Source organism: Prionailurus viverrinus, chromosome C1 (genome assembly GCF_022837055.1).
Source record: "Prionailurus viverrinus isolate Anna chromosome C1, UM_Priviv_1.0, whole genome shotgun sequence".
Lineage (NCBI taxonomy): Eukaryota > Metazoa > Chordata > Mammalia > Carnivora > Felidae > Prionailurus > Prionailurus viverrinus.
The window spans coordinates 31,179,304-31,204,439 of record NC_062568.1 but is presented as its reverse complement, the minus strand read 5'-3'; the positions used below and the strand labels follow the sequence as shown (position 1 = coordinate 31,204,439).

The following is a 25,136-nucleotide window of genomic DNA, read 5'->3' as shown; positions in this document are numbered from 1 at the left end:
CTCCTGCTCCTGGGCATTAAAGACTAGTCCACAAAAGCGATCGCACCTCAACTTCATCTCTACAACAGATACTCTGAGGCAAAGCAAAAGAGTTAAATCACTAAAAAGCTCTCTAGGAAAATCTAGAAACAGTTAGCTGGCTGTGACATAAACCTGCCAACACCTCAGCACACAGTGGCAAAGTGCCCAAAAAATGCCACCCTCTGGGTAAACCACTTTCTTGTTTTAACTCTACATGAAGCTACCAGTTGCAGATGAGAGGCGACGGGGGCATTATTTGGCAACCTGGAATTCACTTCCTGTAATCCTACACCGCGACAGCGCCTAATCAACCTGAACCCTGACACCCGGGCCATTATCGCCGGGCCGCGGGGCTGCGCGCGCCTCCCCGCTCCGGGCTGTTACCTCCCACGGCCTTGGCCACGGCGCCGTTGGGCCTCCCGCGGGCTCCCATGGGGCTGCCGTTCTGCTCCAGCCGGGCCACCTTCACCGGGGGAGGCCCCTTGACGTCGGGGCTGCCGCTCCGCCGGTCGGGGCTGTCCCGCAGACACGGGCTCTCGCTCCGCCGCTCCATGCTGCTCCGACTCGGAGACAAAGTTCCCACCGGCAGGTCGCAATAAAACGCGCAGGGACCTAGGGAGGGGGCGGGGGGGAGGGAAGGGGGAGGGAAAAAAAAAGAGGGAAAACCGCTCACACACGTGATAGACGTTCAGGCCAGTGGCAGAGCGCTGCACCAAGCCACACAAACTTCCTCCCACGCTGCCCGAGGGGCCCGAGCCGGGAAGCGGGTCCCCACCTTACACTGGGCGGCCAAAGGAAGCTCGAGGTGCTGCGACACTGCCCAGTTGCTCTCCAGAAGTTAGCCCTCGGTGACGGTTACCAGGCCAGCGCCCAGGGGCGCCCAGAAGTGGCCCATTCATTGGGACAGGGTTGGCATACGCCGTTCTCAGATGAGACAGCCTCGCCGTGCGGGGGTCAGGGTTGCAGAAGAAGTGAACTTCATAAAAAGGCATCTCACCCACTCGAGGAAGGGATAGGGGATGTACACAAGTCCGTAAGAAACCGAATTAACCACATGATGAATGTGCCGTGAATGGCGGGTTAGGAGCCAAAGGCCTGCCTTAAGGACTCCTTGAATCCCTGCTTTTTATCTTTACCGAGCAAGTCTTGAGACACAAACACACTTTGCACAAAACCAACCCTCATTCCACATTAATAAGCATCCCAAAACATTTGGAGGTATTCACCAGAATACTCTCCAGAATAACCTTCATCACAATGAAGGAGGCTACAATCATTATTTTGGAATGTTCTTATCTTCTTCCGATCCTAAGTGATTTTTTAAAAAGCTCTTCAGCATAAAACACAAAAGCAAAAAGCATCTAAATTATTAGGTTAAGAAGCAACCTTCATCAACCCCAATTTAAAATTTTCTCCAAAAAGTTTTCCTCTGGGTCTCTTGGCTGGCAGCGCGCTCCTCAAGGAACCCGCAGATCTCGGCACCCCTGGATTGGGGGGGGGGGCGGCAGAAGAGGAGGAAACACCTGATGAAACTGCACTCACATTGTCACTGACATCCCCGAGAAGCAGGAACCCTGCACAACAAAGTGCGCTAGGAATCCTCGCGGGCGGTCTCGCCGTGGGAGAAGCCGCGTGTCAAGGAGACATGGTGGGGGTGGCAGAGGGGAGGTGAGAGGAGAGACGCGAAAGATGCAGAGACAGAGCGGAAGGGCTGCCCTACTCCCTCTGCTACGCTGTCCGAGAGGGCGAGCGCTGCCGGGAGGGAACTTAGCCGGACCCGGGGCTTTCCCCGAACTCCCGAGCTTGGAGTGGGAGTCCTCGCCCGGCGTACTTACTGCTCACGGTCTGTCTGTAACTTGGCTGGCTGAGGCTCTGTCCATGGAGCAAAAGTAGAGAATCCAGGGTGGAAAGTTTCTGGTGCGTCGCCTTGCAGTGTTCTCCTAGTCTTCTTTCCTCTTTACTCCTTCCCCTTTTCCTCTTTCCCAGGTCCTAACGTTTAAGGTCCTGGGTCAGGGTGTCTTCTAGTGCAGAGATGGTTGTTATGATGATGATGATTGGGGGGGGGGGAGGGGGGTAGGGGGAGGAGGAGGAGAGGGAAAGGAGGGTTCCTCCAAAGGGGCACCCGAGCGAGCGGGGGAGGAGACGGCGGAGGAGGGGAAAAGAGGGAAGGAGGCTGAAAAAGCCTTTTCACACCTTCGGGAAGGAGACCCGTTCTGGAGAGAAAGGGCTGAGGACTGGGAGGAGGCGGAGGTGGGCCGGTGCTGCCGCTTCGCAGGTCTGCTAGTTCGCGAGGAGGCGCGGCCGGAGCCTTAGGGCCGGTGTCACCCAGAGCCAAGAAGGCGCAGGGACCCGGGACCGCGCGCGGGAGGAAACGCGGCGGCTGCCCAAGCTGTCACCTCCAGCCTCTCCCCTCTCGGCCGCCGCCGCCAGCAGCCGGAGCCGGACTCACTGACAAGCCGCAGAGAGAGATACACTGAGAGGGAGATGATTATTAGTTGCGTTGAGTCATCAGGCAAAGTGAGTCCTTTTGGGTTGTCCTCGGTTTCCGATTTCTCCCCCTCCCCCTTTCCGTCCCCAAATCTAGCGCCTTCAAAATAATAATTTGGGGTGGGGGTAGGGGAAGTCTCTGGGTTATTTCGGGATGGAGGTTGGGGGGGAAAGATCTAAACCCAAGCCAGACTGGTCCACCGCAATGAAGGAGGAGAGTGGGGGGCGGGGAGGAGGGCTGGGGAGGTTGCGGGGGGAGGGGGGCCCCGCCTGGCAGGAAATTAAACATCAATCAATCAATCGCTGTGAGCCCGGCGACCCAAACAGCGGCGGGGCTGCGGAGGAGGCAGAAGGGACTGGCGAGGGGCGGGTGGGAGGCAGGGAGGAGGGTAGAGAAGGAAGGGGAGAGTCGGCGGTGGCAGAGAGGTGGGGCGAGGACCGCGCGCGTCGGGCGGCAGAGGACCGATGGCAGAGAACCGAGTGCCGCGCGAGGCGGTGGCCGAGGCCGGTGGGTGCGCCCGGGTGCAGGCGGACGCTGGGGCTCGGGTCTGGTCCTCCTCCTTGTGGCGGGTCCAGGGCGCGGCCGCCTCGCCCAGCCCCGAGGCGCACTCGTCCCGGCGCGGAGGCGGCGGCGACACGGCAGGCGCTGGTTGCCTCGTTTCCCGGCGGAGGCGCAGACCGACGCGCAGTAGGCAACCACGGCTGCCTCGGCTCCCGGTTCGGCTAACTGCGCGGAGTACTTTCGACTTTGGAGATAGGAGGGCTATCGCCTCCCCCACCCACCGCCTCCGCCCACCACCCACCGCCTCCGCCCCTCCGAGCAACTTTTCCCGATGCCTGTGAGCTCCCCCTTCGCGCAGAGCCGGCCGTCCGGGCCCGCCGCGCCGCCGCACGCGCGGGGAAGGCCGCTTCTCTCTCAGAGCCGACGCGGCTGTGGGTCCAGAACAATAGCCCGGGTGTCCTGAGTGGCAGGAGTACCAGCACTGCCCGCCGGGCTGCGGGTGGGACAGGAGAGGGGGCTGCGTGGGGGGCGCAGGGCGGGGGGCATCCCTGGATGACGTCCCTGGAGCGCTCGCAGCGCCGGCGACATCTCGAGCAGCTCAGCCCGGGCCGCCTGGAGGCCGTGACGCGGAGGCAGTGAGGGCGGTGGGGCTGCCTGTCCTCCGGCTGCGGGTCTGGGACTCCTGGGACCCCAGGCGGCTCAGGCACTAGGCTTCGAGCGCGGGCAGAGTGTGCGGTGAGGACCCGGTCTCCTCGTCCCGGGGGAGGCCGCGCGGGGGCGTCCACAGCAGGTCCCGCGAAGGTGTAACTGAGCCACAAACTTTTGCCGACTCCCGCGGCCGCAGCCGCCCGCAGCCCGACTCCAGCCGCGGTGTTCATTTAAGGTGGCGCGAGCACTAGCCGAGCAGGCCGAGCTCCGTCCGCGCTTTTGTCCCTGAGGTCCCGCTTGGGCGCGGGACCTCCTTAAAGAAAAGCACGTGGGCAGGGGCCGCGGCCCCCGCAAGCCGCCTCGGGCGCCGGCTTACACTCGCAGTCCGGACCTGTGGCGGGAAAATGAGGACGCGTCCCCGCCCGCCTTGAGGCCAGTAAAGCCCCTCTGCTGGCGACACCGCCAATCCCTACCGCACACCTTGTGTCTCCTACCTAAACCCCCGGACCCGGAGGACTCCCAACCATCTCGCTGCCTGAGCCGCCAGTCCCCCTTAAGAAGTGTTGGCTGTACGGCGGCGCCAGAGGGCCAAACTAAATTCGTTTTTGGGAAACGCGCTCGGGTGGTAATTCTGGAAATCTTGGGCTGGTGCACAGACAGGGGGAAGCCGCGTCAGCCTAGTGTGCCCGGAGGTAGGCCGCCGTCCACTCGCCGCACCTACCCGGTGGGCGGCGTGCACGCAGCCATTCCCTCAAAAGCAGAGGCCTGGGAGGCGGGGGAGCCTCTGGAAGAGAAAGGGTCCCAGAAACTAAACCTGCCCCGGCCTCTGTCTCAACGCCCAGATCCCGGAGAATCCCGCACCCAGGCGCCGCCCACCAAGTTCCAAAGGAGTCCTAGGCGACCCGGGAGGCTGTCGGAGCCCAGCCGAGAAAGGAAGTGAGGCTTGATAGTAAATCTTCGGGGAGCCACCCTGGGAGTTTTAGGCAGCATTTTCTTTTCCCTGCTTTTTATTCCCCAAATCCCATCTCCCCCACTTCCCTGAGCGAACGGGTTAGAGAAAATGCACAATTCGAAGTCTGTGAGAACAAAGTGGCTCGAGTAAACCAACTCGTGGTAGCTAAAAGGTTTTTGGCTGCAAAGAAACAAACTGTAAGTTTGATCAACAAACTTTTTTTTTTTTTTAATCTGTAGTTTCACGTCGGAATGGGAAGGGGGTTTTGCAAAAAACAACTACCACTGTCAGAGTTTGATCCCATTTTCAAAATGGGGAAAGACGCAATTCTTACAAATATCTTAACAACGATAATAATGCTGTTTCTTTCCTTACCTTGGTGTTGAACTGCAGAATCCTCCTCCGGATCAGTGTCCAGGAACTTAGAAGAAATGGTGATATTAGGACTTCAGTACTTCTGGAAAAAAAAAAAAAATGCAAATGGTTTAGCCAGGATCTTTCCTGTCTGATTCGTCACTATTATTATATCTGATGATGCGAATGGTTGGAGCGATTCAATCTTAAGTCATTAATGAGCTATTTTATAAACACCACTGTCTGAAGATCTTCATTTACATTTTGCGAAGGATCACTTCGCTAACCTCACATGCTTATGTCAACAGCATGAGTAGGAGACTTCAGTCACACTCATAAACAACACAGCGGTATTGTTAATGGGTTAATATTTTATAAAGCGTAAATATTTTATTATGTTTTGAAAGGAACTATTGATTCTAAATTATTAAACCCCTGAGAAGGGTGATTTAAATAAAGTATACAATTAAGTACAATTAAATGTACATTGTGGCTAGTTTGTTTTCAGATTCTGCACCCTTTTTAAATTAATTGATTTTCTCATTAGTGGAGTTTCTTCTTGTCCGTTTTTTGATAATGAACAAAGCTATCATTTTGGGCAAAAGAACTCAACACATATAAAGGTGCATTTAACATAAAGGAAAATACCAAAAACTATGGGTTATTACTAGAAATGTATTTTGAATATTTGTAGATTTATATTTAGTAACACATTTTACAAATTTCTTTCAATTAAAAAAAGAGAATTCTAGGAAGTTTTGTGATACATGCCCCGTGTGCGGGGGGGTTTTTTCCCCTTGAGTTTTGTCCCTAATAAAGGCCTTTTCTGTTTCAAATTACATAAGCTTTTTACTGCACGATTTTTGTATTGACCTAATTTCGACTGAAGTAAGCAATTATTTTCAGCATGTTTAATTTTTACAATAAGAAATTTTAAATAACGTTTTTATCTTTTGCTAAAATTTTCCACTTTTTAAAACTAAATAAATTATGATTCAAAAGTTTTGTTTGGTTTCGTTTTATATTCCTCAAGTAGTTTACTTCCAAACATTTTTTAAACAAAATCACACTCAAAAGAATTGGTTTTCATTACTTTTTTTTAAAATAATGTTATCCAAAACGCATTTGTGCACAGATAGTTTGCTCCAGTGCTCAAACCATAAAGTTCACGTTGGGGGACATTTTTATCCCTCAACTTGCTTCTCACTGACGTTTTTTGTCAGGAATCTACTAAGACGTCTTCCCCTCTCCTCCCCCACCCCCAATTTTTTCATATGTCATTTAGTCAAAGGTCGCCTGTCTTTCATAATCACACGGAGATTTGTTATTTTAAAAATCAACGGATCTTTATGCGCTGGGCTTAAATATGCATGTTTTTTCTAATTTCCATGTTCTCCCCTTTTCTCTCTATCTCTTGTCAGGCCTTTCTTCTCCTTTTATGGCCTGAACTTTTACTGACATTTCTTGATTTCTCTCTCTCTCCACACCGAGGTTTCTACTGCGCTAGCTCTTGACTCTGGCCAACCTTCCTTCCCCAATGACCGTTCAGGACGGCCTAGGCCCGACTGCCCGGGCAGAGGGTGCCGGCTGCCCGGCATGGGACACCGGCTCTCGGCCGGACTACCCAGACCTCTGAGGGCCCAGCATCCATCACCAGGCTTCCTGGATTTCAGGTCTGGTCACCCTGGCAAAGAGGCCCTCCCGGCGTTGCGCTGCTTCTTAGAGAACACGGGGAAGTTGTGCCGCGTTTCTCCTCCATTCTCACACACACAGGCAAAGCTCTACGGGAATTGCCAGCGTCGAAAGCCTTCTATGGCTCCTAGGAACCCACGCAGGCCTGCCTCTCCCGCCCCCCTGCGGGCCCCCCCCCCCAACCCGGGCTTGCTCTGCTGGGGGCGAGAGGAGGGCGGGAGGGAATCGTTTCTCTCAAATGAAGCCCACACCAGTTCTGAAGCCAATTTCCGCCGCGGACTGTCCGGGGAGAGTTGGGCGACCAACATTTTCACGAACCGCATAACTGCCCCAGGCTTGGATTGGAAACTGGATGTGCCAAGGGGACTAGGGCCCGAGGCCAGAACGCCCCAGGGGAATGCGCCTAGAAGAGCAGATCAACTAGGGTGGGCTCGAGCCCTTTCCCAGACTGCTCCGGGGCGTCTGGGGACTGACCAGAGCGCAAGGGGCGGGGGACACTTACTTCGTTATCCGCACGCCTTCCTCTTTGGCATCAGAGCCGGGCAATCCCAACCCGCGCCAGGCAAAGATAAATTACTCCTGGCTCCCGCAGCAGCTCTGGGGCCTGGGCGGGGGCGGAGCGGTGCGGAAGCCGTCGGGCCGCCTAAGGTAGGGGTGGTGAAGGTCCTGCTCCCATCCTCAAAGGAACGAGTCCCTGCGGCCCGGCGGAGAGAAGCGTCCCAGGGAGAAGACTGGTTGGGGATGGGTGTTGGGCAACTAGTTTGTGTTAGATGGTGAGCTGAGCACCCAGGAGGTCGGAGGATCCGGAATCGGGAACAGACAATGCAGAGGCCCAGAGGGCGGGAGGGGACACGCGAAGGTCTGCCCTGGAGCTGCCTCAGGCGAGGACTGGGAGCTCTGTGCACTGAGGCCCCAAATGTCGGGGGTGGGAGAACGCGTCGGGGGTGGGCACCGCCTGCCCCGGGTGAGGAAAGCGAAGGGACTTGTCTGGAAGGTAAGGGAGACTTTGGTTTGGAGGTGTGGAAGTGCTTCCTCCGCGGCCGCGGGTTGAGAGGCCCGGGAAGGCGGAGGGCCTGCGGGCTCCGAGCACAACTCCAGCGACACAAGACAACGCCCCCGAGCTCTTGAATCCTTTCACTCTTTTTCAGAGTCAAGAGCTTAATAGCTGGATCTCCTGCAGCATCTCAAGGAGAGAATGACTGCCCCGCTAATCTAGTTTTTTAAAAATAGAAATCGACTTTAAACGACCGGGAACAAGGCAAGGGGGGACAACACGAAACGCTAAAGGAGCTGCGGCTGCCGCCCCGCCCCCACCCCCGGCCGGCCTGGGTTTGAGCCCGGAATCCCGCTCCAGACTCGCTGCGTTTTCTCTCTGGAAACACCGAGCGAGGAGAAAGGGGTCTGCCCCATCTCTAATCCCGGGGCCCAAGGTAGCGGCGAAGAACCCCGCGACCTCGACTCGTCCTTACGGCCCCGTCGCCCCGGACCCCGGGTCAACGCCAGGGTCCCAGACCGGAGATAAGGCATCCTCTCCCGACAGCGCCACCGCGTGGGCTGCGGCCGAAACCTGCGGCGCCCGTTCATCCCGCTGCTTTCCCGAGCCGGCCTTTCCGCGTAGCCTCAAGTCCACAGGTTAAGGATGCGGCGGGGGGAGGGGGGGATGGGCAGGTCCCCGGCCCAGGCAAACCCGGACCACCCTACACAAGCACCCGCCCGCCAGGCAGAACCTCGGCACCCCAACCCCTTGTAATGAAAAAGCATACCTGGAAAGTCCAGGCCACGGCGCCCCACCCGTACCCCAGCCTGCAGGCTGGGCAGCCTGTGTGCTGAAATTCTCGCCCACCCCTAGCCGGGGCCAGCCAGCCCAGGAAGCCGGGTCCGAGGCGGCCCAAGCTAGCTCTAGCAGCTCCGGCGACGTTTAGCGACCTTAGGTCCGCGTTGCTCTCGAACAGCGCGGGAGAGAGCGAGAAAGCCTGCTGCGGGACCCGAGGTGCCAAGCACTTACTGGGACAGAGGACGAAGCGGATAGTCGGTCTATTTGGCGGCCCAAAGCTGTCTGGAGTGGCGGGGACCCTAGAGGGTTTCCTGGGCTGGTGACTCGCCTGTTCTCTCCATCTCACGAAGCCCCAACGGAAACCCTCTTAGTCCGTCAAGCCTTGACCCCCGAGTTAACGCCCGGGTGTCCGTGACATTGGTGTTCTGGAGCTCGGTTCTTCCCCGCCCCGCGGTGCCTTGCCTGGGGGCCCCGCGGCCAAGCCCAGCAGAGCCAGGCATCACCTCGAGCTGCCCCGGCGCTACGTCAGGATTTGAGAGTCCCCACGTCGGGCTCAGAGGACTTGAGTGGGTAGGCTGGGGCTTATTTTTAATAAATTCAACTGTTCACACGCGCGCACGCACACACGCACACACAATTTGGGGACTGCCAGCTACTGAAAGGGACAACGACCCGGAAAGGTGCAAATTCACCTGGTGCCTGTCCAATTACAAAACTCCGAGCCCCGCACAAAATAGGGGTGAGCCCTGGAGGCCCGAGCAGTCACGCCTGGCGGCCATCAGCCGCACTCTTGCAGGACTCCAGCCTCGCGGCGAAAACACCGCGCTGTCGCGGGGGCCGCAGGGGCCGGTGCCCAGCCGCACCCGCCGCGGAGCCGCGCCGCCAGCTCGCTGAGTTCCGGAGCTCCGTGTCCGCCTGGCCTGCTCACCCGCACCCTCATCACTGGCTACCTGTTCGCTTCCAAACCCTAATACCCGTAGGCCATGCGGAGCTATCTCCAAGCGTGCCAGGCCCGGCACTCGTGCCAAGTGGCTCACCTCAGCGGGCTGCGCCTGCCTTTGCCCCCGGTGCCAAGTGCCGAGCGAGAGGCGGCGGGTCAGGACTCGGACGCCGTCTGCTCACCTCCAGGAGCCGACAGTGGGTGCCTGCGGCGTCGCTCGTCCAGCCCTGGGGCTGATTTAAATAACTAATAAGCTCAGTGAAATTTTACGAGGGGAACTTTTCCTTTTAGTATCAATAAAGCCTAGTAATTGGGTTCGTTGGTTACCTAAGCTCGAGTTTCCCAGTCTGTCTCTCTCTCCTCTCCTCTCCTCTTCTCTTCTCTCTCTCTCTCTCTCTCTCTCTCATTCAAAAGCAACGTTTAAGAAAACCCGGCAACTGTGTGTGTGTGCGTTTGTGTGGGGTGTGCAAGTGTGAGTATGTGAAAGAAGTTGTTTGTTTCAAAAGTCCTTCTCCTGGAGAACAATCGTCATTGTCGCTCTGTGGTGAAGAGTTTTGAAAGGTGAACTGTTGTTATTTCAGAAGAGAAAAATGTTAACAACAATTCGTCTCAACACAAGTACAGCACAAGGAGGGAGGGTTCTAAAGATTTTTTCCCTTTGGATGTGACAAAGACATTTGCAATGCTTCCCTAATAGTTTGCATTTTAATCAACTTTTACTATATTTTGACTTCCACTCCTGGAATTCTGGTGGATTGTAGTGATATCTGTTCTCTGTAAAGACTTCTATACTATCATGCATTCCAAATTTTTGGTTCAATTTTCTAACCTTTTTGAAAGCATGTTTTTAGTCGTAAAGAATTTTTCCACCTGGGAACCATGCCTCAACTTAAACATATAAAAGAACTTTCATGAATAATAACTGCAAATAGCCCATTTGTCTGTGTCCACGGAGTTGTTGGCGCCTATACAAAATCTCAGAAATCTAAAAGCAATCTAAGCATGTTTCTCTCCAATCGTATAGAGATATGTGTGTTTTCATTAGCTGTATGGAAGTTTAAAAAAATCGCTTAAAAGACTTTTTTCGAAAAGCATTAAGCTCAGATCTAACTGAACTTAAATTCCCTACCAGATACAACATAGCTAGTGCCTGCCAACGTCAATCTAACGAAATGAAGAGTATTTCTGAATCAGATTACTGTGGGGGTCAGAGGCTAGTCAATGAAAAGCGATGAGAATTCAAGTTTGCAAACCGTGGAGGGCAGAGGGGGCGGCTCCCCAAGTTCCCAGGAACACACCCAAACCTGTGCGCTCACATCCTCAGTGTTTACATATTATGGAGAACTTCTCCTTTTCACTTTTATTTAGAAAATCGATGAGCTCCCCTTAGTTCGTCTTGTTTTAGGCTGCGAGACTCAAAGTCAGCTCGAGGGTTGCTTTCTACCAGGTAACTTCCGGAGGCCCAGTTATTCAGAGATAGACCCAGCCCTTTGCACATTCCAGGCAGAGAATGGCGTCCCGCCGGCCCTTCCCAGCGCCAACGCCGCCACTGCCCCAAGCTCTCCTCAGCACCCGCGGGCTGACGGGACCGGAGCGCCTGACCCTCGTCTAGCTTCCTGAGCTCGCGCCACGGTGTCGGCACTTGGCTGAAGAGGGAGTGAACCTTGAGCTATGGGTGTTTACGCCCCGTTTCCCGCTTTTCCCAGAGGGTTACAAACAACTTCCCTTCCCATTTGCTCAGGCTGAGTTCTAGTTCCCATCCGTACTCTCCAGTCTTGCCATCACCAGGCTCCTAGTGCCCCACCGTAGTGGCTACGAGCTAAGGGCACTCACCGCGGCGACCCCGTGTCCCCCACGCTGACCAAGTTAAGGGAGGACGTGTCCTCTTGGCGCTGTCTTCCGAGTGCCAGAAGTCGAGAACAACGGCAGAGGCAGATGGAAGGATTGGGAAGGAAGGCGCACGGCTGAGTGGGATAGATAAGAGCCTCAGCAAGGAGCACCTCAGCCTCCCCAAACAACCTGAGGCCTCCCCTTCCCTCCCTGCACTTCCATTGCAGGTCCCACCCTGGTCTGGCGGGTCCCCACCGAGCTGCTCCATCAACCAGGCTGTCTCCTGGCTTTTAAGGATCTCTCATCCCATCCCATACCTTCTGGCTGTTTGGAGTTTTGTTTTCAGTTAAGCTGTTTTCTGAGGTCGAAGAAGCTCCACTTTTTCTTTTTCCTTTGCCTCATTTATACTCCTTTCTTTAAAGAGCATCCCCCAAGCCTAGCTTCTGCCAGACCTTGTGCAATCTCCCAGAGCTCTATGTGGAAGAGGAGAAGTGATTTGTCTGTTTACAGCAGGTTTAATTAAGACAGTTATGTGCCGTGAACTCCTTGGGCCCCAATCAATGCACTTTGATTTAGAAAGTCAAATAGAATCACATCTTACACTTGTGGGTCCCCTGTTGCCCGCCCAGGCTGGAGATGGATGCTGTTGTCCGTCCACACCAGCCTCACAGGACCTGGATGAGACTCCCCCAGAGTTTGCCACCCTGCTTGTCCCCATGGCTCCCAGTAAGGTCTTCTTGCAAGACGAGGCCTTCCCGGTAAGGGCAAGAAAGGCTGAACTCTCAGAGCTCTCCTGGTGCCCCTTAGCTGAGGAGCCAGGCGCTGGATTTCTGTGGACCCGGCTTCCAGGCTACCAAAGCATTCCCTAGCCCCAGGACCTAGTCCTCTGCTCTCCCGGGCCCCAACCCCGCAGAGAAAGCCCCGGGAGGCAAATCTCTTCTTTTACCCTAGCCCTGCATCCAGTACCCTCCCCTCCCCCCAACTCTCTGACTTAGGTGCTGGGGCTGCAGCAGAAGCGTTTTCCTAATTTGTCATCATCGGAAACCTCAGACAATTGGACTGTAAAACTTTAAGGGCTTCAGGGAGACGCTGACTTCAGGCGCCCGATGGCAAAGGGGCGGGAAGGCTAAGGGTCGGGGACAGGGACGCGGGACAGATGCCCCAACTTGCTCTCTTGAACTTCCCCCCCTAGCAGCCTGGCTGCCCTAGCATAAGCAGTGGCCCACCATTCCCTCCTCTCTCCTGCCTTCTACCCCCTCTATCTCCCCTCCTCGCCCCCACTTTCCAGAATAGCTCGCCACTTCATCAGTCCTCGGCAAGGAAAGGGGCCAGCGTGTCAAAGGTCGCTCAGCCTCCTCACCTCCCCTTACTTTGGGACTCGTGAGCCAGAGCCTTATGTTGCCTGTGGTACCCGTCAAGACTCCGTATGGGGTGTGTGCGCCTCTTCTCTCGGTTCCCCACATCCAGCCCCCAGAGATAGCACCCATGTTCCCGCTGCCCCTGCAGTTCTGACCCTCTCCCCCACCCCACCCCCCCGGAAAGCTGCGGACCTGCCATTAACTTCATCACACCATCTATAGTCGATCCCCTCGGTTTTCAATAGATTTGAAATCCAACATATATTAGATCCATATATTTAGATAGGATTGGGGGGGTGCTAAAACATTCTATGCCTGCGGGGGGGGGGGGGAGTCTCAGAGGAGTTGTCCTGAAAGCTGCCAGGAGCAGCCACCTTTGCTGTAGCCAAGGCCTTAATGGTGTCGACTTTGGTGGGCTGTATGCGCTGGGGTTCCCAGGGCAAACACCCTCCTCGGCCTCCTCCAAGCAGGGCAGGAGACTTAGGTTAGAGGGTCGAGTTTTAGGGGACTTTTAAAAATGTTGTTTTTATATCTGTAAACGACTAGTCCCGGCACTAGACGGGTGCAGCAGTTGGCCCCAAAGTGGAATGTGATTCGCCCCTCCCCCCCCCCCCCCCCCCCCCGTGTCAGGCAGCAGCGGGTGACAGCTGGCAGTAGCTCTGGTAACGCTGTTTGGCAGGGCTTTGGGCCTTGGCGTCCAACTGAGGCCCAGTAACCCCCATCGTGCGTGCATTTTGCCTAGGGTGCCTGTGCGTGTGGGGGGGGCGGGGGGGGGGGGGAGCTGGGCCAGGACTGTATCCACCGTCGCAGCGCCTTCCCGCGCCGGGCTCAAGTGTGGACGCAGTGGATGAATCCGTGAATCAGCACCACCGCAGAGGGGTCGAAGGAACAGCCAATTCCGTTAAATGGGCTAGGCGGCTGCGGCTGACTGCCCCCTCCCCTCCTCTGAGCAGGCGTGAGGTGGCCCGGGAGCCTCGCCAGCAGCCCCCGCCCCTCAGGCGGAGCTCGGGTCCTGGCAATCTCTGCACTTTGTCATCACGCCCGAGTATTTGACATTCGCAATTATCTGCAAATACCCTGATCGGTTTGTATATGAAACACTTTTTTTTCTGCCTTAAGGTTGGAATCTGGTAAGTTTCAGACAAGTGGTTGCGGGGGGAGGTGACCCGGGGGACCGCGGGGGACCGGCCCGGTGAACCCGACTCGGCTAGGTGGGCGACGAGCAGGGATGGATCTGCGTGCCGCCCCCACCTTCCCCAGCTCCGCTTAGATGCAAGGCCGCGTGGAGCTATGGAAAGGCCAAGGCCGCGACCCTCGGGCCCTCTTTTAAAAGGAGCGCCCCCTAATCCCCGTGAGAGAAAAGCTGAGTGGGGAGCGGAGATCCCACCAGAGGCAAGGCCCGGAGGTTAATCATCTTGATAATCGGAAAGGGCGCTGCCCGGCCTGGTTGCCGTCACCGAGAGTGTCAGTCACCAGCTTTCGACCCGCCGCAGAATTACCTGCTCAAAGAGACATCCCACGGAGCCCTCCGCTCTGAGCTCTCCCCGCCCGCCGCCTGCGGGAAGTAAACCGCGCCCTTGTTCAAAAGAAGCGGATGCCCCTTTGACCCTCCTCCTCCCCCAGATGGTTCCTAAATCCAGAAGGGCAGTGCCAGCCCCAGGACCTCTCACAACTCCTACATCGCAGCTTCCAGGCTACCTGCCTATTACACAGTCTGCGAAAGGAAAGAAGAAAGAAGAAGAAGAAGAAGAAGAAGAAGAAGAAGAAAGAAAGAAAGAAAAAGAGAAAAGTGATGGTAAGGGAGAGGGAGGGTAAAGAAGTGAGATTACGTGTCTGACTTTTGCTGCTCCCTTAGGAGCTTGATCCTGGCCCCTCGCTGATCTGAGGGCCCTCGAGCTCAGAGAGTAGGAGGCCAGACCTAGCTCCTGCGAGGTGCACACTGCCCGGGTGCTCCCGGCCCGGCGTCTTAATGGCCAACAAGCCCACCTACTTTGCTAAGGGTATAATATCAGCAACTTTGGAAACACCAAAACGTTCAGTGAAGCCTCCTCCTCTCGCACTCAGCTTGAAGCTCTGCTACAGACACTGGGCTAAGTTGCCTTTCACATATACTACTCACATTTTCCGGGAAAGGAGGTTAGAGAAAGCAGGTTAGAGAAAGGTGGGTGGGTGGGGGATATTGCAAAACCTTCAAGAAAAATCGGGGGTGGGGGTTAAAAAGTCCGTCTTTGTAAGAGCCCAACCGCCAAAGCATTGGTTTATTCTGAAAAGGGAGAGAGAAGACAGAAGCAGGTCGTAAACGAATCCCTCCACCTCCCAACTCCCTCCCTCCCAGCGTCCCCAGCCCGGGAACCCAGAGTGCCCTGAAAAGACATCAGCTCTCTCGGCTCCTGCTCAGTCCAGATGGGCAAGGAAGCGCAAGAGGCTCGGGAAGGTCTTTAGCCTCCCGGGGTGCTCTTGACCCACGAGAGACCCATACAGGAAAGGCAGCTGCGCTTGCAGCTGAGTTCACCTTCTCCACTCACGGGTCGCAACCCTTGCGCCCAAGGCCTCCCAGGAAGCAGGCTGAGACGCCGGAAGCGTCCACCTTTCTTTCCCCGGATTCCTAGGAACTTGGTCTGCGGTGAGGCCGGCTGCGGACACCCACTGGGGCCCTTAGATTAGGCCCCGCCTCAGCCATGGATGCCAAGATTGGGCACAGGAGCCTCAGGCTCCACCAAGCTGGTGGGTTTCCGCCTGGGTCAGGGGGGTGGGTCACGATCTCAGAGGGGAGAGGCGGTGGGGTGACACCCACTGCACCTTATGCTGCCTTCCAAGACAGCCTAGGCCTGCGGAGAAGGCAAGAAGGGCGAGATGCTCCGCGACGGGCCAAACGTTCACCCTTTTATATTTTTTCTTTCTTTCTTTCTTTCTTTTTTTTTTTTTTCATGTCTTTATCTTTGTTAGATAAGTGTAGGGCTGCTATAGTCCAATAGCTTACTCTACATAAAATGCCCCGAGGATTGGGCGAGACTTTGCAGATTTGGCTTCCCAGGGGACCGCTCTTCAGTATTCTGTTCCCTATCCACTCGCCGCTCCTGTAAGTACCCAGGGCAGCGCCCACTTTGGCAGAACTGATGACTCTTTGGACCCGGCCAAGTGCTCATCGCCCAAACCTGCGCGCCAGAACTGCAACCTCGCCGGAGCTCCTGCAGCGCGCACCCTGAACAAGCTGGCATCCCCGAGCACGTGCAAGCATCCTCCCACTTTGAAACAAATTCAGCCCGCGTCCGTCACCCCGAACGACTTTGCCTTCGGGGTGCTACCGGGACCTAAGCCCCGGGCGAGAAGCCCCGAAGACGAGGGCAGGAGGCTGGAGGACTCCTCTGCTCACCTTGACTTGAGACACTCGAAGGCCCCAATTAACTATCGGTTGTATCGGGGCCGACGGGTGCAAAGTGGCTGCGCCCCGCAGAGGCACTCGCTCCCGGAATCCGGGTCTCGAAGAGCATCTGGTGTCGGGGTAGACTGTACTGACCACCTGCAGCGCGCGCAGATCCCAGGCGGGGAAAAAGAGCGCAGTGTAACCGGACGGTCGGTTACCTCTCCGGGGATCGGCCCTGACTTTGTTGGTAACTTAAGAAGCGCCTCTGAACTCGGGGAGCGCGTGATGGGGCACCTCCCTGCACAATCCCCCACCCCCTTCCTTCCCGGGCCTAGAATCTAACCATCCTGCCCCACCCCCCCACGCAGCCCCGCCCGTTAGAAGCTCGCGGCGGGCACTCGGTTTACAGAGCCGCCGTTTCAGATGTTTATTCACAGCTAATTGCTTATGCAGGAAAATGCTCGTTACCCGGGCCGAGCGCTTCCGCCCCGCGCGGGTCGACCCCGCCGGCGGCAGCTCGCTGATCCCACCAGCGAAGCCACGAAGGAAACGGCGGCAGGGAGGCGGCTGTGCCACCCTGGGCCCGGCCACCAGCACTGCTCCGGACTCCCGGTAGGGGGAGCCTCCTCGGGAGCCAGGCCTCTTAGGTTGGCCTTGCAGCCTGCGGCAACCCGAAACGCGAAGCGCGGCGGCCTCTTCACCTGCCCTTCAGGGGCGCACTGCCAGCAGACAGGGGAACTTAAGGGCTGAGCCTGTTCCTCATGCCCGGCTGTTGCACAGTGAAGAAGATAGACATGACTGAAGTGTATTCTTTAGATCCAAATATAGTTATGGAAATTTGTAGGTGAGATCATCTCCTTTGCCCATATCCAATGGGAAGAAAAAAAAAATCTATTTTTCAGTGGTTAAGAACTGCTCTTGGTTCCACACATTTTGAGCTTTATTTTTAAAAGTTTAGGTGATCTAATTCCTTCTCATTGTGTTGCCAAGGCGTTTATTTCCAGGAGCATAAAATGGTCCTAGCACAAAACAGCAGCTCAGATGAGACCTGCTGGTTTTGCTGTAGTAATGTCACCAAGGGATTCTCTCCCCTTCTGATTCCATATACTTAAGAGTTCAGAAGCTTTCATTTTAAGATACGACCAGTGTTTAGAGAACAACCCGAATCTAGGGTCAAGGGGAAAGAAGTTAGCTAGACTATGAACCCACAGACCACTCTACTGTGCTGACTGTGGCTGAACACCTGAGCTTGAGGGGCCAGAAACTTCCTGAATAATGCTCCCAACAGATAAAGCCTGCAAGCTCTCCTTATCCAAAAAGCCATTCTTCTCACAGAAATCCACAACTCAGAAGAGCTCTCCTAAGGCCAAGTCATCAAAAGCACTTCAAAGAGAATCGCATAAGCAAAGAATTTCACACTTGGAAGGAAACTTAAAGACCACCTAATCTAAGGATTGTAGTTTACTGTTGAGCAACTTGAACTGAGTAGAGGCAGATATTCCCACTGCATTGAGATTGTGATTCTCCTCTTCCGACCCTCAGTCCAATACAGTTTTGACTATAAGACACCAGAAATGCATTTCACTGTTGTCATTAGCCTTGTAAGTATTAATATGTTTCCACATATTTTAGGGTTCTTAGTAAGACATATTCCTTTAATAATATTATAATAATAGCAAAATCTGCAAGGTCTGTGTGAAAAGAATGTTACAGTTGGTTCAAAGGGAGGCTGAATTTTAGAAGTGAAGTTACATATAGCATTGAAACATTTCGGGGAGAGACTAAACAAAAATAGTTGCATTGTTCTGTCCCAATTTAAGAACATGGGATATATGCAAATATATGAATGAATGGACAAAATGGTACAAAAACAAGGATCATTGATAATTCAAGGCATTCTTTTTTAAAAAAGGCATTCTTCTAAATTGTGCAATTTTTCTCCAAAAATCAGAACTAATTTTGTGCAGCTTTTTGTGTATGGGTTTTTTAACTGTTGAATTCTGATGTTGTTTTTAAGGACCAAAGGAAAATAACACGCACTTTTCTAAAATCAGATTTGAAAAAATAAAAAATCTAATTTCTTTAAAAGTCAAGTTAGCCACAGTATGAGAAATTTTTTTTTAAATTTTTTTTCAACGTTTATTTATTTTTGGGACAGAGAGATACAGAGCATGAACGGGGGAGGGGCAGAGAGAGAGGTAGACACAGAATCAGAAGCAGGCTCCAGGCTCCGAGCCATCAGCCCAGAGCCTGACGCGGGGCTCGAACTCACGGACCGCGAGAGGAGAAAATTTTTAAATAAAATATTATAGGATAAGCCTAGAAAACACTCCCCACTGGGTTTGTGATAAACTCTGGGATATAAATGATATTTATCATTCTCTCCACAATTACTTTCTTATTTTTTGATAAGGTCAATACAAAAATTGTTATTTACAAGGACACTCCACTATTCCTTTTTTATATCTAGTTCAAAAAGGCAAAGAGATACATTATCAAGTGGAAATGTCTCAGTCTCTTTCCGTAACTAATGTCTGATCTTTAGCAAATGGTGCTGTGATGTCACTGAAATGGGTATTGGACAAGGTACCAATTGATTTATTGATTTCCCTTCTTCAAAGTCCATTGAGAATTGGGGAGAAGAAGGCAAAACACAGGCTGGCTGAGATGTGCAATACTTATTCTATCACACACACGCAAAAATTTATTTGGCTGATAAAATCGACAATTCAGAAGCATTGCTTACAGAAATTCATAATGGAATTACATTAAGGCCACTCAACTGATCCACCTGCCCCTCCCCCATCCTATGTTTTTATTTGCCCTTCCAATTTCAACCTTTTAGAAGTCCAAAAAGACCAAGTTTTCAGTTAGCCTATATACAACAATGAGAGCAGGTGGAAAGAAAAGGAGGTTCGAGGGGCAGGAGATAGAAGAAGCACATCTGCTTTCAAACACAACCCCATAAATCTTGCTCCAGGGCCCTGACAGCGTGGCAGTATCCCTGAAGACTGGCACTCGCTGTGGATCTCATAAGGGATCTACGTGGGGCTGGAGTGACCTCCCATCTGGGAGAGGCCAGTACTGAGACTTTCCTATGTCCTAAACCTATGACGGTTTATAGCAGACTAATGGCAATAAAGAGAACAAAGCTGCTCTGATGGTCTTTGATTTTGTAGGAGAGGATTTCAAAGCCAGGCTCTTTTTAGCCTCAATCACTTGATTGGTTTTTGAGGAGAAAGACTTTTTTTTTAATGTTTATTTTGTGAGAGAGAGAGAGACAAAATGAGACAAAATGCAAACAGGGGAGGGACAGAGAGGGAGGAAGACACAGAATCTGGAACAGGCTCCAGCCTCTGAGCTGTCTGCATGGAACCTGACATGGGACTCGAGCTATTGGACCCACAAGATCATGATCTGAGGTAAAGTTGGATGCTTAAACCACTGAGCCACCCAGGCATCCCTTGAGGAGAAAGATTTTTAATCTGAGTCCTGTTAAAAATGCCAGCTTAATCGCCTGGAGAAACTCTACATTGTAACAGCTGCCTAGGAATTACCACACACAACAGTATCTACAGCAGAGCTGAAAATAAATGAATAAAAACAAACCTCAGACTTCCTCTCCCCTGGCACTCCCTATGGGTGAGCAGCATTGAATAACAGGGAGATTTACTATGATGCATTCTAAACACAACTGCATATTAACTACTTTGTTTTTCCTGTTCCCTCCCCCTACTCCAAGAAAAATGAACATCTTTGCCTTCCAGAGCTTTCTATTCATAAAGCTCCATCCTCTGGGTTTAGCATCACGATCAAGGAAATCCCTGCTGGCTAAGGTGAGTTGACTTTTCTCTGCCTTGTGTCTACAGGAGAGGATGGTAGGATATGGTGAAGAGAGTCTCTCTTCCTCACCACTTCAGGAGAGGGGTATGCTTCCAGAACTTGTGGTTCATTTTACCCAAGTCATGCCCTTTCCTCCTGAGGCTGGATTCCAGGTATTCTCCAAGAAAAACTGGATGGGGATGGCCCTGAAGAAGGATCTGGAACACTGCCTGCATCCTTCTCCTGGTGTGAAGATGCTGGGGGAGAGAGTATGATGGAGAGAAAAGTAGAACTATGCTCACTTTTAAGGAGGTTACGCCAGTGTGAGCTGGCGCAGAGAACTCTTTTTTAAAAAATTAAATTTATTTAAACAATAGCATCCATCTTCCTGCAATGGTAAGTTTAATTGATAACTATTAAAAATTCTTAAAGTATTACGGGAAGTGTAGCCAAATGCTTTAGGACTTTACGCCTACAAGGTAAGTCAGTTCTGTCTTCGCCACCTAACAATGAAACCTGGGGGAGGTTAACTTACCTTTCTGAGCTTCATTTTCCATATCTGTCAAATGGGCATCATACCAACAGCTATCTCATAAAACTGTGAGGATTAAATGAAATACTACGTGTAAGTGGCTTAAAACAGTTCCTGCAACAGCAACAACTAAACATGTTCACTATATTATGATGTGGGAGTTGCCGATACAGTTGGCTCAGAGACTGTGTCCCCAGGTGTTTGTTGGCTGCTATGGGGACACATGGTGTCATACCACAGGGTGAGAACACCTTAGGCTTACTCTGAGAACCATCTCTCCCACCCTTCTGCATTACATTTGCCCAGGGATCAATATTGTTTTATTTGGTGATGACAAAATATTGTCATTTCCCTCTCTGTTACAATCGTGAAAGAAAATGGTTACACTTTGCCAGGTTGGGCAGCCCAGTGTATACATTCCTATGCTGTGCTCATTGTGGTCAGATTTTTCTCTGGGCTGTGTTCTTTTAGCTGCACTGAGAGCAAGAGCAGCCCCAGAAGGGGGCAGTGAAAAAGCAGAGCATTCAGAAACAGCAATGCCAAGCCATTCCCTTCACTTACCTGGAAGACCAAGTGCAAAACAGGGGAATTATGCTCGAAGCCTCAGAGGAAATGCCTCTCCAGCTTTAGCAAAAGCAGAACAGATGGTAGGAGTTATCACCAAAGACCCACTTGCTCCTTCTTGTGGCTTTGTGTGTCTTTTTTCGAGGGTCTCTCAAAGTCCACACACTAAGCCAAATAGCTTCATTTAGGCAGGCTCATTATACACCTGGCCTACCACTGCCTTTGACTTAAGATGTAGGTATTAAAACGCAGAGTCTCGAGGCCCAGGAAGACAACGTCAGAAGGAAAACACCCAAGATACTGTCCTGTCTGGTTCTCTCTTTGGTTCCATGTTTTGTTCTTTGTGAGCTCAGCCTAGATAGCTCAGTTTGAAACAGACAATAAAATTTCAATGACCTTCCAGATCGTGTTCACTCCCACAAACCAAACATAAATTGATTGCTTTTTTACCAATCAGTTCTCTATTGCAACTTAAGGGAAGATGCTACCAACACTCTGGTAACCCTTGTCCCAACATGAAAACCCTTAGGCTTCTTGGAGTGGGTTGGGTTATTATAAACTAACGCTGACCTATGGAGCCTGAGGTATTAACTCTCTCTTTCCTTCCCCTTCTGCAAACCAGCCATTTGTTTTTACGTTTTCTGTAGATATCTTCAGTCCTGGGGAAGGGAGAAGGAAAAAAAGAGGGAGGGATATGGATAGTAGCCACCGGACTGGATTGGCTGAAAGGCTCAGACTTCTTTTGACATCAGGAATCTCGAAACACAGGTCTCTGAACCATTCCAACTCAACAAATACACTGAGAAGCTACTGGTTCATACATTGTATTGCTCAACTAGCTTTTATTTCAAGAAATAATGAAAACAATCACAAAAATAATAGCAAAGAATGCTACTAGGCACTGTACATGCATTCTCTGATTTAATACAACCATTCTGTGAGATAAGTACTATTATCATCCACATTTCACTTTCAAAAGTGAGTCCAGAGGTTAAATAATTGGCACAAGGTCACATTGCTAATTAAGAGTGGGCTTTAACTAGCAGACCTGAGCTACTCAGACTTCCTATTTGGTTCTCTCATCAGCTTAACAGACAGAAGTCAGAGATAAGTTTTTATGCATGTGGCCTTATTTAAAGATACCACTTAGCAAATATTTTGAAGTGTGTTTTCAGGCCAAGAACAGCCCCTGGCACATCAAAAATACATCATGTACACCTAAGAACTTATAACCTAAGATCAACTATTAAGAGGACCATACACTATCTGACCACACAGATGATGGACAAGGCTAAGCAAACCCATTTTATAGCCAAATACACACCGCCACAAGTTCATATTTTGGAGTGACAACTGCAGAGGCGTAGCCTATTTGGAAATCAAGGCTTAGAGGAGAAGTGATCACTCTCTGACAGTATTTAGGGCCTGCTTCTTGGAGAAAGGGGTACCTGTGATGCTGATGTAATTGAACACAAATGACTGGACACAAATAATCTGGACACAAATGAACAGAGCTGTCCACAGTGACGGGGGGAGCAACTCAAAGTAGACAAAGAAGGTCACAATGTGCTGAGGATAGGAGATGGTCTCACCAGAGCAGTGGCCAGAACAGCCAGCAAGAGTCACACAGTGACTGGCTAGCAAGTCAGGACAAAGGCAGTATTTTCCAAGTCCGCACAGTCAGCTTGTTACTGATACCCCATATCTGCCGCATTAGCTTCCTATTCCTTTGTATTCATGATGACCATCCCTATGAAATCCTTCTTCAAATATTTTGTTGGAAGGGTGGCATGGTGGTCTGACACATGTTAAATCATTCAGCTAAGATGTGAATAAAGTTCTCAAAAATATACCAATGGGTTTCCAATTGTGTGTTTAGAACTATGCCAGATGGTTTGAGGAAAGCAAAGAATTTATAAGATTACCCTTGTCCTCCAAGAAATTGGAATTCATTTAGGAGACAAAATTCACTCAGTTGGCAACAACCAAAAGGCATCAATTTTCCAGGGAGTGTGGTACCAACAAAATAAGACATCATAGAGGTGATAGATAAGTTTAAGAATAAAAATAGTCCAGGCAAGTGACATGTTAACTGGACCTGGAAAGATGGTAAGACTTAAGTGGGCTGGGGGGACAGGGTGTGATGGGAGCAGAAGCTGGGTGCCATGAGGAAACTATAACAGCCTAGACAGAAGGATCAAAGGAAATTGTTTGGTAGCCAACATAAGTCAGTTTATGGAGGCCTCAAATATTACCCAAAAGGAAAGAGACTTGATGAGGAAGACATGAAAGCCATAGTAGCTCCCAACTTCACCCCCTCCAACTTCTGAGCCATTTAAAACTGCCTTCATCTCTTAGTATAAAAATCATACATGTCTATTGCAAAGGCATTTAAAAGGACCTGCGAGGAAAATTGCAGCTCAACAACGACAGGAAAGAATAAAAGAAGTAGAAAACCACCCTAATAACTCCACCTGGCAAATTCTGAGGTAAAAGAAGGCTCATAGTGAAAAGGATTTTGGAGAATTATCACAACGACAATATGCAGGACAGCTTTGAGGAACAAAAGACGAGTGGCCAGGAGAAAAATTAGAAGGGCAGCAGGCTAGGAAGCTGGTCACGGAAACATGAGGGCCAAGTCCAGAGCAGTGGTAGTGGGAATGGAGAAAGAAGGCTGAATCTGAGAAACTTTCTAGGGAAGGCCACCATCAGGCATTCTTCTGATGACCGAAATGGTGCGCAGAATCTCCCTAGCCTATTAGGGCTCATGCCACACCCCCGACGGACTCACTGGAATCCTTGCCTGGATTTCTCCCATCCCAATCATTTTCTTCCAGACCCTGGATTGCCTAGCATCTCCCAAAGTGGTCTGAGCCAAGTTAGGTGGCCCCACAGGCCAAGAGAGTGCCAAAGTTCTAGAAATGACTATTTTCTTGAGAAGATACTAGAAGCTGTCCTCCAGCTTTTCAAAAACCTTTTTTATAGATTTAGACTCTTGGACTGACTTCCTGAGGCCTCCAGATTGCGCAGGTGGAGAGGGGCTCCAGGTCAGTCATGTGCTGGATGGGCATCTCCTTTGGAGAAGGAAACGTCCCCCAGATGGTCAAAGCAACATCTATATTTCATAATGCAGCACACTACTTCCTTGTTTGTTTTCTCTCTCTCCACCAGCAAATCACTTTCTCAGTTGCTTCGTGGTTCTCCACTCATTTTCCAGCTCTGTTTTACGTTAGTAATCCCTTATCACTCTATCACCACCAGCAACCACCTTTAAATTGCTTTTTAATCACAAACCAAGAACCAAACTGTTTTGAGAGTGGAGATAATCCTCTGTGAAAAGTGAGTGGATAAATCTTCAGAAATACTAGCCCTCATGTTAATAGCAGCTCCCTTGGATTTAACAGTAAAGAACTTGTGACAAACCTCAGGTTTTCATCTAATATTGTTCGTTTTATTCTGTCACACGACGGCCCAGCTGAAGCCTAGGTTTCCCAGCTCCCCTTGCCGCTAGGTGTGACGATGCAACTAATTTTTGACCAACTAAAGGAGAGAAGTTATGGGTGCTACTCTTTGTCTTAATTTTGAAAGGATCAGGCACATACCTTCTGTTCCCATTTGTCTACCTGAGAAGATACGAGAACTGGAGAAGTCACTTTGAACCCAGATATGAGATTTGAATGTTGAGGATAGCAGACTGTCCTGCTAGCCCTGTATTGCCTACCTCTGGACTGTTGCACAAAAGAGAATCAAGCTTCTACCTTGCTTAAGCCCTCTACTTAAGAGTTATTTTGTTGTTTTAGCCAGTCTGGAGCCCAACTAGTGTTATCCTACTTTATCAGTAAGGAAACTGTGAAGTCAAAAAATTCCCTTAATATCAATCATACAATCTCCATGAAGATATCACAACAGGAGGAATAAATAGGGAATGGCATAGGCATGCAAAAGGCTTGAGAAGGATTGGGGGAGGCTGCATAGTATAAAGAATGAACTCTGGCCTGAAGGTCAGAAAAGTTGAATTCTAATAACATCAGTTATGATTTATTGAATATTTACAATGAGCAGGTACTATGTGATGCTCACATTTATTATCTGACTTGATACCCTTGAGGTAGATACTTTTATCTTTATTGTACAGGCGAGGAAACTAAGATCAGAAAAGTTAAATGACTTGCCTAAAGTCACAGAACAAATTATTAGAGTCAAGATTTGTAGCCAAATCTGATGCCATTCCCTGTACTTTCAACCGTGATACTGATACGTCACTGTCTTTAGTTTTTATGCTAGGTCACTACTAGC

The 25,136-nt window shown here is 51.3% G+C and overlaps 1 protein-coding gene across 1 annotated transcript in view; it reads right to left on the bottom strand.

Annotated features, from left to right (window-relative positions):
- The window catches only part of SATB2 (SATB homeobox 2), a 185,080-nt gene extending 183,111 nt beyond the window's left edge, over positions 1 to 1,969 (bottom strand). Inside the window, exons 1-2 of the mRNA XM_047871611.1 lie at positions 1,857 to 1,969; positions 406 to 633 (exon numbers count right to left, since the gene is read on the bottom strand). Of these exons, the coding sequence (XP_047727567.1) occupies positions 406 to 574 (169 nt within the window). The 5' untranslated portion in view covers positions 575 to 633; positions 1,857 to 1,969. The remainder of the gene's footprint in view (positions 1 to 405; positions 634 to 1,856) is intronic.
- Between the last annotated feature and the right edge of the window lie 23,167 nt (positions 1,970 to 25,136).